Source organism: Tachypleus tridentatus, chromosome 7 (genome assembly GCF_004210375.1).
Source record: "Tachypleus tridentatus isolate NWPU-2018 chromosome 7, ASM421037v1, whole genome shotgun sequence".
NCBI classification, from domain to species: domain Eukaryota; kingdom Metazoa; phylum Arthropoda; class Merostomata; order Xiphosura; family Limulidae; genus Tachypleus; species Tachypleus tridentatus.
In genome coordinates, this window is record NC_134831.1 from 74,237,686 (window position 1) to 74,252,171 (window position 14,486).

General features: G+C 29.9%; 1 protein-coding gene across 4 annotated transcripts in view; it reads right to left on the minus strand.

The window, feature by feature from the left end:
• Positions 1 to 14,486, minus strand: part of LOC143255981 (uncharacterized) — a 50,443-nt gene that overhangs the window by 9,011 nt on the left and 26,946 nt on the right. For 2 of the 4 annotated variants that reach the window (XM_076512489.1, XM_076512487.1), the window contains 6 exons: positions 11,958 to 12,023; positions 11,538 to 11,745; positions 10,816 to 10,928; positions 9,681 to 9,828; positions 9,307 to 9,516; positions 6,687 to 8,473 (listed from right to left, as the gene is read on the minus strand). In XM_076512489.1, coding sequence (XP_076368604.1) covers positions 9,309 to 9,516; positions 9,681 to 9,828; positions 10,816 to 10,928; positions 11,538 to 11,745; positions 11,958 to 12,023 — 743 coding nt within the window. In that variant the 3' untranslated portion in view covers positions 6,687 to 8,473; positions 9,307 to 9,308. Of the gene's footprint in view, positions 1 to 6,686; positions 8,474 to 9,306; positions 9,517 to 9,680; positions 9,829 to 10,815; positions 10,929 to 11,537; positions 11,746 to 11,957; positions 12,024 to 14,486 lie in introns of those variants that run through there. The other 2 variants (XM_076512488.1, XM_076512486.1) reach the window with 1 other exon arrangement.

Consider the following 14,486-nt stretch of genomic DNA (forward strand, 5'->3'; position numbering starts at 1 on the left):
GATTATCAGATAAAGTTCACAACACACTAAATTAATAAAAGCTAAAATGCTCCCAGTAATACCATAAATGGTGTTTGCACGTTAAGTCTAATAATACATTTTATTAATGTTTTTTTCAAATTATCAGCTCAAATACAAACATTTTTAAGTTACAACAATACCTTCAAGACTAGCCATATTACATAAAACTATACCTTATAATTTTAAACTTCTAAACTTGTGCAGTAACTCAATGCAGTTAAGTGTAAAAAGAAGTGATAAGATAATTATCAAGAAACAGTTTCCAATTAATGATATTTTAAAAGAGAAACTTGCATCAAGTCAAGTTAGAAGTATATTTAGAAGCACAAGATTAGTGGCTTGTAAACTTTGTATTCATGGTATGTTTCCTATGAATTCAATAACATTTCAAAATGTGTGAATATTTTTCTCTGTGTGTGTGTGTGTGTATACCGTTTGAATGTTATATATTTGTACCTTTTGAACCTTATATATATATAAACCTTTATTCTTCCAATTGTATATTTTTATAGACAATTACACAGTTACAAAACAAATGACAGAAATAACTAAACATTACATATATAATCACCCCAGAAACCAAATACAGAGAACATCCTACAAATACCACTAATAATTACATATGTCAATCAGTTTCAATGTTCTTGTATTTTAGACACAATTTTTTCACAGTATTGCAACAATTCTGATTGATATGGCAAGATACAGTATTAATACACTAAACAACGTCATGCACTCTGACTGGTGCACCTAGCTACTCTCCGTAACTAACAAAAGGTTCTTAATGTGCCATTCCTCATAAAATAACACATTTCTTTCAGTTAAAATCATGCTTTGTGAACTGTGTAATCATGAAATATCAAATTTCCTGTCAAAGCATAAAATCAAAAAAGTGGATAAAACTTTTATTAAAAAGACATTACAAAGTTTTGCCCAAACAACTCCAGGTACAGATGTTTAAAATAGAAATTAAACAGTTCCTTAATTGTGATATATCTTTACCCAAGATGTAGAGGATTTAAAATGTGTCTATTAGAGAAAACACACACTAGTCTTATAATTTATTTTTATTGTTAAAACTTCTTTCATAAACAAATGTGTATAACCTTAAAATCCTTTTCTTCAAACTAATATTTGTTGTATGTGAAGTTTGAGAAACATAAGAGGATGTTCTGTTATTCTTCCATTTTTAACTACATAAAGCTCTTTTTACTTATATTTTGCTTTATTTTTATAGTTCACTAATTACAGAGTTCTAGTTTTAAAACAGAAATAACTAAAAAGAGCAATACAAAATTCTAGTTTTAAATCAGACAAGGGTATTAATATGGCTAAAATTATCAATATATTTTTATACTTGTATCTCTATTAACATATTTTTAAAATTAAACAGTTTGAAACTGTCCATCGGAGCATTCTAACATTCAAGAGTTCCTTTAACTTTTTAGTGGTTGGGTAAGTAATGAAAACATAGAACTACATAAAACTTCATATCATAGCTATCTGAGAATTGCAGTTTGTATCAGTTTAAGCTTTTGCTAGTTCATCCACATTTAGTGATAAAGAATTTAACATTATCAAATCAGCTTAATAAATCATGCTGTTCAATTCACACTTGCAATTAAAAATATGAATGCTCAATTCTGGTTAATAACTTGGTACAACAGTAACAAAACCTTACAAACATCCTGTGAAATAAGCTTAAATAAACACAAACTTAATTCTTCATGCATGTTAAGATCCTGTGAAATAAGCTTAAATAAACACAAACTTAATTCTTCATGCATGTTAAGATCCTGTGAAATAAGCTTAAATAAACACAAACTTAATTCTTCATGTATGTTAAGTGAAAAGCTTTATGATATCACAGTTCAGTTTTTACTTCACTGACCTATCAACTATGACTAGAATAGAAACCCAACTTGTAACAAAATTTTATGTTAAAAAACTGTCCTGAGCAGTAATATACTGATATTCTATTGGTAACTCTTACCATTGTAAGAAATAATTATGCATGATACAAAAAGAGTAGGTAAAAAACAAAAGTCTTACTGTGATGAAGTGTTCTTGTTTCATTCAACATTAAAATAAAACTTTAAATTTAATAATGCCCTTACCAAAACAAAAAAGGAGAAAGATTTTTTTATTAATAAATCGGCCATCTCTTTTAGTTTAAAAATTGATTGGTAATTTTGATTAAAAAGTCAGAATGACAAAAGAAAAAGCAATGCCATATATTTCCTTTGTTTTATATTACTACATTCCTAATTTCAACTTTAATCAAAGCTTTTAGGATTTTTAAGTTGTTTTTTTTTCATAAGGAAAACAATTAGGCCTAAATTTTGAAAAATAAACTTAAACAGCATGTCTAGAAAAATAAATAATTTTTGAAACGACACACAAAGGCTACAAATATATATTTCAAATAAATAGGAATAGAATCTCAAGAATGATTGAACAACAATCTTAAACTTTATAAAAGATTCTACTGATTGTATTTTGGTCATTAGAGGAAAAAAAAATTACTGATAGTTTTCATTAAATTACTGTACAAAGAATAAAAGGACCAGATGCACAATGAAACAGTGATCAAAAGGTAGCAGCAAGCATGAAAATACCATTTGACCAAGAACTGAGCATCATAGCTTTCCCAGGGTTTTGTTGTAAACCAACAAAGGGAATCAACATCAGGTGAACAATATTGCATATTTTCTCAAAGAGATTGACAGTCTGGTTGTATTTATGGACCCATGTCTGTTAATGGAATTGTATCCATTCCATGGGAGGGCCAGCAACTGTTCCTGAAGACTGCGATAGATATAAGCAGCAAAAGTATGTTTGTCAAACTACTCATCTGGTGCATACTGAATGAGAGTTGTTACCAAGAGATAAAAGAACATTCAACTGAAAGCATTGTAATATCTGACATCATGAATTGTCAAAACTGTGTTAATGAGCCAATATCAAGTAGTCATGGTTCACAACTGTGTATACTTGTTCCCAAGTTTTGTCCTAAACATGCTGCTGCAAATCAATCTATACATTGGTGAACTTTTCCCCTTAGTTGCATTTGTGACAAATATTCACAAGGATATAAAATACCTTATTTTTTAAGGGAAAAGTTCACGTGACCATGAAGGATAGTTTCAATTATTTACACCTCTTATACATGCAAATAAACTTTGTAAGATACTCTGTAGATATAAATCCCATGATGGCATAAAATTATATGATGAAATCCTGACTCAGTTTACAGATGGTAGACCCAATCATCACATTACATAAAAAACTGTGAAGCTTGCTGTCAGAGCTCTATTCATATACTTTGATTTTGATATGCTGGTAACTCTCAGTACTGCACCACATCATAGCTCAGTGAATCTTGCAGAGGGATGCATAGCAATATTAAATCTAGCAATGCAACATGTAGCTCTAAGCCTTACTACCATGGAAAAACAATACAAAAACATGCTATGACACAATCTCTCACAGTAGTTAGAAATCTGGCTGAGAAATTCTCATGTTTCAAACAAGCATCCACTGAATTAGTGATTGCAATGGTATCAATCTAATCCAGTGGGATGAAATTGAAAGACACACCCTTTGATATACATGACGTTACAGCTATTGAAAAGATTGAAGGTATGCTTGATCCAATCTGTTTGTACTTGGATGAATCACTGGCAAGTAAATCTGCAAGTCAAGATATAAAAATAAAAAATAAAATTCAATTGGTTTCCAGAACTTTGATGCAAAACATGCTATGAGTATACAATATGCTTTACATCTGATGAAACGGACCAATCATAATGCCAATATTGTACAGAAAATCCTGCGTTTAGAAATGGAAGTTTTTGAGACATTACTTACCAGACCAAATGCCAGATGAAACAGGGGAATGCTACAAGTCTTCTGCACAGGCATGTGGCATTCAATACAATCTTCTATACACATATTTATGCTTTTGCTATAAGGTAGTATTCTTGTGTAATATTACAAGAACAATACTTGTACATGTAGTCAGTCCTAGTTACTAAATGATCATGAGCTCCATAGTGATGTCACTGCAACACAAGCTATAACTTGTATGTCCAATGGAAGCTTCATACTACAGTGCCACTTCTGTATATTTTGAACCATGTTGCATTATGGTAAATCACTAGATGGACGTTTATACAGTTTCTAACAGTGGGAGCTGTGAAACTCTTTCTGAAGACCACCAAAAATGGGTCCAAAACAAAGATGCTGAATTATGTTAATTCTAAATAAATAATAACCATATAAATACTATGTTGAATTAATTAAATTACAGGAATGCTTCGTATTTTAAAATTAAAAAAATATAGCCTTACATAAAATTAACTGTGTATTTAACTTCTCATCAGTCTACAAATTTAACCCAAACATAACAAATTGCTAATGGTCTAATTATGATACATACAAATTGATAAAAAAAAAAAGGCACCACTGAATTACAAACATACAATTTAACAGAAGTACTTCACAGATATCATTAAAGTTCATTGGTTTTTTGTTTTTTTTAAATTGATAACTTTCATTTTATATGATGGAGGAGCCCTCACAGTTTTAATTCATATCAAGGGAGCTTCAGACTAAAATAGTTTGGGAGCCACTGTCTTAGACAATGATTATATAAACAGCCTTAACCCACAATTTGTGTTGTTGTAATGCCATTGTATGATAATTCGCATAGCAAAGGTCTTGATGCTAAAACATGACAGAGTTCTTTGAAAAAACATAAGCAGTAAACACCTTGTCAATGAATGGTGTTCTCTGAAAACATGATGTGTACAGTGCTTTTGAATGGTTACATAAAGTACAAGTGAAACCTATTTATTTGTTGGAGAGTCTATAAATATTCTTCACATAGTTAAATCTTGCATGCACTCAGAAAAGGCTGTAGTTCAAATACACTTCTAAAATACTTTTCTTATTCTGTATATATACAGTATATATGTGTATATATATATTTTAGTAAAAATGAATACATTTTAATGAAGTTAAATAAGCAAATTCACAAAGAACTGCTTTAAAAACAGCAAATCCAGATCTCTGACTCATTATATTAGCTTGTTATAACTTAAAAACAAGAAAACTAAATTAAAAAACTGCACTAATTACAAAGATTCCAGGGTACAACCTAAAGTGTGGGATTATAATCAGCGTATCCCCACTGTAATGTGGGTCCTATTCCCCAGTCACCTCCATAACCTAGGGTACTTTTATAATCCCACATTATAGCTTGTACCCTGGGATCCTTTCCGTCAATGCACCATTTTTTGTTTAATTTATTTATTTATATGTGTGTGCTTGTGTGTGTGTGTGTGTGTGTGTGTAATGTTTGCAAAATAATATCACTTGCCACTTCAGATTATTTAACTGGAAATGTCCATGGAGAAAGTTTTTTTTTGTTTGTTTGTTTTAAGTATGGCCTAACTGACAGAACTAAGATTTCATATTTAAATCCATCATCTTTATATTCTATCCTAGAATAATGTTTTTCCTAAAATCCTTAATTTTAAAATAATCTAAAAGGTTATTTTCAAGTCATGTTTGTATTACAGATTTACATTCACTGAAGTAATGTAAAAGTATACTTCGATACTTCATTCACAATTCAAGCCTGCTATACTATTTTTGAAAAATTTACAATAAATTCTAAGAATATGGAATATTTTCTTCACAAATATAGGGAGAAATATAAAACTACTTACACTATAAAACAAAATGGTGATAAGTGTATCTAAACTTCATTTTTATGTATACTAACTTAAAAATGGAATTAAAAACTTATGATTATCTAGACAGTAGAAATAAGGAATTCTCATAAATTAAAACTATAAACAAACTGCCATACAAATACATTAAACATTAGACAAACAGCAGTAAAAGCCTTTACAGTAGCAAATTAAACAACAAAACACACATCTTTAGCATGTTGCACAAATCATATTTACTCCTAAACAAGTCTGCATTTTCGGTCTATTATCCCCCCCTTACTTCTCATGTGTCTTGTAAGTTATATTCCATTATTTAATGGTGTTTTCATTAACAGTATCAGCTAAAATGTTTAATATATTTTCATTTATTAGTTTATTATTATCATACCATCATAAGAATTGCAGAAAAAAATACTAATAATAGTAAGGGTACTTAACCAATGAATAACTGCATCCTAGCCATTACAATTTTTGGTTTATAGAAGTACTTTCTCCTACTTAAAATTACAAATTAAATTAGCTATGCTAGTTATTACTGAGTTACTATTTAGTTCTGCATTATCCAAGTAGATAACTTTGATCTGAAGTTACTGATAAATAAACTTAAGCACATTTTAGATGTGATGAATTATTTAGTTTACAGTTGCTGTTTTTAACTATTCTATCCAACACATGCAACATATCCATAAGATTTATTCCTGACAGTGGAATTCATTTTGGCATGCTAGCTTTATATGTACTTCAAAGTGAAACTTTTGTTACAAGAATGGAACACAGTATAAAGTTATCACTGTGGTATTGTGACTATTTCAATACAATTACAAATCAACTTTCTTTTTTAAATACACTGAGACAGTTAAGTATGTATATCAAAAGTGTGATGTGTGTTCATAATGGTTAGGTCATAACCACATGGCCACAAAATTTCTAATAGCTATTTCAGTGGATTTAATATTCATTTACATTTAAAATACAGAGGAGTAAAATGTTACTAAACCATGCCATCAGTACATTTATTTTTAGATAATGCACACTTTGGTAGCTTTTTACAAATACATTACTAGAAACAAGTACAAAATTTATACAAAATTACGAAAACAAAAATTACACATTACGAATTTATACAGATCTCCTTAAATTCAAGCTACAGCTTCTACGATTTTACTAATACGTAGCACTATGCTTCCTCATGAAACAAATACAAATAAGATTAAAATTCTTAATAGCAAGAAGTTTTTTGACAAGATATACTTTACAAATTAATAGAAAATACAAAAAAAAGTTTTTAATGTTAACATTGAAACAAAATCTAATCATTTAATAATAAATAACTTTTCTTTTATTATTCAACCTCAAAACAATATCAAGTATAAAAACTGTGAAAACACATTCCCAAGTAGAAGTTATCACACACAAGGTTTACCCATGCTTGTAGCTTGTATAAATACTATTTGTTACACAAGGTGTCATATAAAAAAAAAACATACAAATATAATAAATTACAAAATAATTAGTTTATCCACATCTACGTAAATATCACAGGCAACAAGTAGCCCGAATTTGAGATAAATATTCATTGTGTAACACACTTCCAACTCTTGAAGTGTTCAAACTTTATAATGCTCTCTTATTCTAGCAAATACCAAGATCAAAGCACAATGTGCTACATTTACTTGCAGATACTCAGACTGATAGAATAGCAACATTTTTGAAATGTTATTTCATCAAAATATACTTAATAGTTTAATGTTTTACAGGAAAACTTATTTTCTCTCATGCAAGATTTATAAAAAGAAACTTTATATCATCCAACCACAAGAAAGAGGCCCCTACTTCAGTAGGATGGAGAGACATGGCCTGAAACATCTGAGATGTATAATCCCTAAAGCAGCTTAACATATTCAGATACTACTTATAAAACCTAATACTGATATAAAAAACTTTAGTTTTTACTCTTATTGCATTAAACAGTACTAACTCAGTTCCAAGTTATATAAAGTCTTGGAAAAAAATGTTTATAAATGAGGATTTTTCCAAAAGGAGTTTATCACACCATCATCATGTTTACTACCAAAGAGAAAGTAATGTATGTCTGTATCTTCAATTTTATGGGTAAAAACTGAGCTAGTCAATTTCCTTAGTCAACTTTTTTTTTCTCACTACAAAAGCAATTACAAAAGGATTGCAGACAATGTTTCTTGACACAAGTAGTGGGACATAATGTCAGCAACAGCAAATAAACCACATGAATTTTAACTTTCTTAGCTGTTTTCAAAATGACATCAAATTTTATACAAATATTAGTAGTGCAGAAAATACATTTGTGACTTCTGTGAACATTTCTGCAATGCTGTGCTTCAAAAGTATACAACTTTAAATAGCTACTATTTTATTTTCTTATGGGTCTTAAAAACCAAAATGAATGGCAACAACATTCTGCTTTTAAAATAGAACATACAAAACTACATCAGAACTTCACAGAATTTTAACATGTTGGCTTGAATCTAAATTAATAAAATCTATAAACATTTATAAGATTTATATTACTTATTAAAGTTTTAGCTAAACTATATCCTACAGATTTAGTTTCAGCCCATGTCTCCCCTAACTTGAAGGAATCACAGTCATGACGTGCGAGAGACAAACTTCTCCACTCCCAGTGACAGAAACAGTTTCTCTAGTGATAGTTCCACTTTAGCTAGAAGGCAATGCTGGAAAAGAAAATGAGCAGTTTATATTTACCACAATCTAAAGGACAGCTCAGCCAGTATTGAATAAGATGCCAGAAGGAGGTCTATGGGGTAATTTGCATTCAATAACTTCTTTATTAACAATGAGAAATGAGCTGGTAGATAAATATTGTGATGTCTTTATAATGATAAGATATGTAATATTTTAACTGCACAGGGACAGAAGCTTATAATAATTTAATACATTATTTTGTTGCTCTAAGAATAATTTTAAATTTAATAACTGTTATTAATGTTTAGTGAAGAGCTTACCAAACTGAATTTTTAATTCAAATTACAATAACAGAAACTTTTACAGTATACACATTATAATTTTAACATCAGACCTTGTTAAAATTAACTTGTCTAGTGTAAAAGTTTGTTACCATATTTTGGAATTAAATGATAATTGTTATGTTTCTGTCTTTGTTTGTTTGTTTTCTTCAAGAGTTCGACGTGACAGCTTTTGGAAAGGTCAAATTGTTCAAAGCCATCAAAAGATACGAGAGAGCTAAGTTCCTGTACTATACATCTGACAGTCAACTGTTTAGTCACAAGCAGGTATAACTGCAAATATTAACAATTACAAAGATTGCTGGATATTATTAAGGAGAAAGTAAGAAGAAAAAAGGAATATCCATGTGCTTTTAGTATTTTGTCCTGGCTATGGTATACATCTTTGTTTTTTTATATTGTTATGACTTATGAAATATTATCTGAGGTCAAAAGCAAAAACAGAAATATTTACAACCCTTTTCTCCTTAAAGTCAAACTTAAAACTTACACCATAAAATAACCTTTCTCAGAGAACTTACGTTTAATGTTTGCTACTTCTATGCTCACGTTCTCTATCTCTGTCTTTGTCTCTGCTGTGCCGATCTTCATAGTATCGATCACGGTCACGACTTCTTTCTCTATATTCTTTCTCCCTGCTTCGAGAGCGATCGCGGCGACTTGACTTCTCTCTGCGAGAGGATCTCTCGTGTGAGCGGTCTCTTTCTCTCGACCTTGGACGATCTTTGTTGCTAAAAAACGTTTTTAATTTGATAAGATGTAATAAATAAAACTGACCATTGCTTTAAGAAACATACAAACATCAATGATTTAATATTTTTCAGCAATAATCTATGAAAATTTCAATAACTGAAGTTACCCCCAATGGTACTCTTTCACTCTTTAAAGTACTTACCGTGATCCATAAGACTTAGATTCCACTCCGTGTAAAGTGTCCTGCAAAGAGCTTATCAGGATCTTACAACGGTCATCGTTAGCTACCTTAGACTGCTTGATCAATGAAATAGCTGTCACTAAGGTCTCAATGGCACTAGCATATTCCCCTGCAACAAAACAAACTTTATAACCTTATGTAAGAGAACTCATTTTACTCATGTACCTTCAGCAACACAGCATTTAATGATATTTCAAACTATTCTTTTCTGTGAATATCTCAAAGTATTTAGTTATACATATACACAATTTTATATGTTTTGTATAAATTCCATTTTACACAAAATGGTCATAATATCAGATACTTAAAATGTTTAGCTATCTTAACATGAGCTTGATCAATTTGACTGATCACATAACCTCGTTTTACATGTTTAAAGTCTTTATAGATTTAAGACTTCTAACTTTCAATATAGTTTGTACATCTTCACAAAATTTGGCAGTCTTTCAGTTAACAGTTGTGTCTTTCACATACAAAGAATCTTACATTTTACTGAAGTGTTTGTAATAAACTAGAGATTTGTCCATAAATAAAATGAGTACTTGTTTTTAATAGTTCATGTGTAAAAAAATATTCATGCTAAGATTAAAAATGCTTTTCTTCATCTCAAAAATCTCAAATTTCCTAGTGTAATTCCCTATATCCTTCTAAATACATTTCAGTTTTTGTTTAGTAAAACTTTATATTTTATCTGAAATTTTTTCTATCCTATCTCAAAATGGGATTGGTCAATTTGACCAACCTTGTAACCATCAAAGAAGTTAAATCTTTGTCATACTTTTTGTCTTTCTAGAATAACTTCAAATTGTAATATGAAACTACATTCATTTATCCTAAGTAGCTTTGAGCTCATAACAATATACATCTATTCATAATTAAATTTTATTATTTATGGTTTTATGAAATAACTATATTCAATATTGATGGTGTCATTCATAACTGTTTTGTACTTACAGTTGGAAATTGTTTGCATTTTGAAATGCTCAATAAATATTAATGGTCACTTTTGTGGTTGTGTTATTCATCATTACTACCAAAACAGAAAATTAATTACACGTTGCAAACATATATACTATCATTAAAAATTATTTCCAACCTCCACTAGCATCTGCCACTGCTCTAGCAATTGCACTGCTCGAGACAGTGCGATTTCTGTTCATAATTTCTTCAAATTCTGCTTCACTGAGAGGTGCAGTTTGATGATCTTGTCTGTGGGAATGTTAAAAATTAAAAACAACTTATTACACAGTATCCACAGCTAACTATAAAATTTATACATTACAATTTTATGTCAAATGACACCTAGCTTTCTGCAAATAATATAATAAATGAAAATCCATACACACTTAAATGCTCCAAATAAATAAAGTTCAAAAAGCAAACATTGTACATTTAAAAATACCAAATATCTTGAGAATATTACATGCATGAAAGGACTTAAAACTAAGAAAACAAGAAAGTGATAAACTTGGAAATTAATTACATAAAAAAATATACCATATAATTCACAGATCTTTAATCTCTTTCTTCTGGGACACAAGATATAAACATGGTTGCTTTACAGCACATTTATGGTGTATTTCATTTCTACAATCATAGTACTTGTTCTGTACAAATATTCTAGAATTTTCAGACTAAACCATCTCCAGGCAAGCTAATTCGATGTTTTGTTTTTACTTAAATATAAAATTTGAAACACCTTTTGTAGAAATAAATCACTATTATAAACTATTCATTTATTTAGTTTACAACTACATACACAAAATTCAGCTATCCTTAAAATTTTATCATCAATAAGTTTACATAGTAACAACTTGCCTGTCAAGTGGAGGTCCTCGATAATCTGGGTACTGACTGGGTGGAGGTCGGTTGTACATATCCCCAGGCTGAGATGAGGGAGGAGGTCCAGATGGTATGCCTTGGGGCTGGCTGTGTGAAGGAAAGAAGGCTGGATTGACATGTGGTGCTGGAGGATGACTTGAGGGTGGTGGTATAGTAGGAGGCATCCCATGTCCTGGAAGGGGTACTGAAAATATAAAATTTATATCCTAGAAAATAAAACCAGTGCTTACAATAAAATTTTTTAATTCTTCATTCCCTTCCAAAGTTATGCACAAACAATAAGCTGTAGAGCCAATAACTGTTTCATTTTAAAGTGAAATGTTAAAGACAAGTTATTCAAATAATATATGTTTGCATGAACAAAGATATCCTTCAATTCAGTTAAAGAATACATACCAGGGGGTGGTGGCCTGTGTGGAGGAGGAGCAGTTGTAGGTGGCATTCCTGGTGGGTGGTGAGACACTATGGAAATAAAAGGAACCAGTGTTTAGATAGTTAGGTTTTTGTAAAGTTTGCACACACAGGTTTAAAATGTTACTAAAGCAGCAGCTAAGATCAGTTCTCAAGAATAAACAAACAATGTCACTCCTCCATATTCCTGGTAAGACAGAAAACCAAAAATAATTAGAACATAGTTAAATGTAACTGGAAAATAATCATAATTTGTAATATAAAACTAATGAAAAACCACTATTATAAAATATTATTACTTGCAGATCAGTTTTTCATCAGTAACTGTGATCCAAGATGTATAATCATTGGTTTATCAGCCTACCGTGTGTTTTGTAATCTCATACAATTTTATCCCACTAGTAAATCAGAAAGGAGTTGCAGAATTTAAAGTGTTCAAAGCTATTTATGGACCACAATTAGATCAGAAAAAGAAGAGAGAGAGAAGGCACTTGGATGTTTTACTTATATGAAAATCAAAAGAACATTCAGAATATGAAATTTTTGAATAAAAATTTCTTGTTCATCGATAATAAAATTTTATAAAAAATATATTTGCCCCATCTCAGTTGCACACAAAACACACAAGTAGAATGTAATATTTAAGATTTTTGCTTTTATTTAACAGCAAACAGTAAAGAACAGTAATTCTGAGATTCACATACACATAGGATGCAAGAAATAATGTAATGATTACCTAAATATTTGCACAATTTAAATGCATTTACATCTAGAGTTTTGCTAACATTACATTCACGTTTTATGATTAATTTTGCAAAACAGCAAAACAATACTAATGTGTTTTGAAATACATCTGATTCATAAGTTGAAAAACAGTGAAACAGTGAATACTTTTGGTTTTGTCTTTTGTCAGTTGTTAGAGAAACTGAATGTGTGTGATTATTAATAATTTTATTTGAATTACACTAACATACACACAAAATATTCAGATGCAAATTCAATTTTGTTGTTTTAAGAAAACATTTTTTCTGCATCTTTCACCAAAAAAGTTCTAGAAAAAACTATAAAAAAAGAAAGTGGGCTATTTATTAAGTAAAACCATTACATATTATGAAAAACTATTTATTTCTAATTCTAATAAATCCACTTTATTTTTGGACAAAACACTTCATATCAATAGGCTTTTCAGTCAAAATGCTGGATATTCATCAGCACAATGCCATTGACAGGACAATGTTGTCAAGAATAGCACAGAGCACATTTGGAATCTGAGCTGTGTGTATATATATATATTCATTCATATTTGTATGGTTTTCAATATTCAGCCTTTGGGATTTCACAATGCAGCATGTAATATACTCCACAGACTAACAGATAAAATAATGGTTGACATTAGTGCTGACATAAACTAAACCAAAATCAGTTTAAAGTTATTTTATGCAATTTTTTTGTGTTATATATATTTTTATACACCTACCAATGAAACCTTACTAAGATCCTTCATGTATTTTTATAATATTATTGAAATACCTTAAACAAGTTTGGTAGTATGCAGAAGGTTTGTGAACTACAGATATATGTACATTGTTTCGATTTGTTGTTTACAAGCACACATTTTTCGGCATTTGTGTGCATATTATAAACTTTTGCCATTATAAATTTTTCAACACTTTATGCAAATTTCTAGAAATCTTACTGAAGAATTTTTCTAGTAATAAAATGAATTATTTTTGTGAAGGTGAGGAAAAGGGTATTACATGTTCATCAGGTTAGATATACAAGAAAAACTTGTCCCAAACATCCAATGATAAATTTGAGGTGCTAGGTATTAGAAACTGACTCCAAGTGTTTCAAGTATTTATAGCAGAAAGCAAAATTGCTTGAAAACTGATAACACATTTGTCCAGACATAATTCTGTTGACTCAATATATCTCATTATTGTTGTAATATAAATGCTCCACATTTGATTGGATACTTCCTGACACCACTGGATGTTTATTCAGAGTACAGATGGTTAAAACACAGTTTGTTTACCAGACATCCAGTGAGATACACTCTCTTACTACAAGGCATAAAACAGTTTATCTATAAATGTCAAAACTTTATTTAATAGAAAATAAGATTTTCAGCAGTATTCTTCTTAGAGATAATATTCACTCCATCCTACAGCATTTAACAGGTTTACATTCACTGTAAGAACATGGGATCAGATGCATCTCAATTTCATAGAAGAATCTGAAAAATTATAGTTTTGCAAACAGCAATGCATATAGTGAGCAAACTAAACTATAAATTCTGTGGAATGTCATTATTTTCACACATGATAGCAGCCTTATCTTGCAACTGTTTATATTATTACATTTTGATGCAATGAGAACATGCTTCAGACAGACCCTAAATTTGCCCTTTAAAGAAAAACAGAAAACAACAACAAAAACTTATTTCAGATGAAAGGTCAAGAAGAACTAAACTTTTAAACACTCAAAATTAGTGTCAACCATCTCTTATTGGTT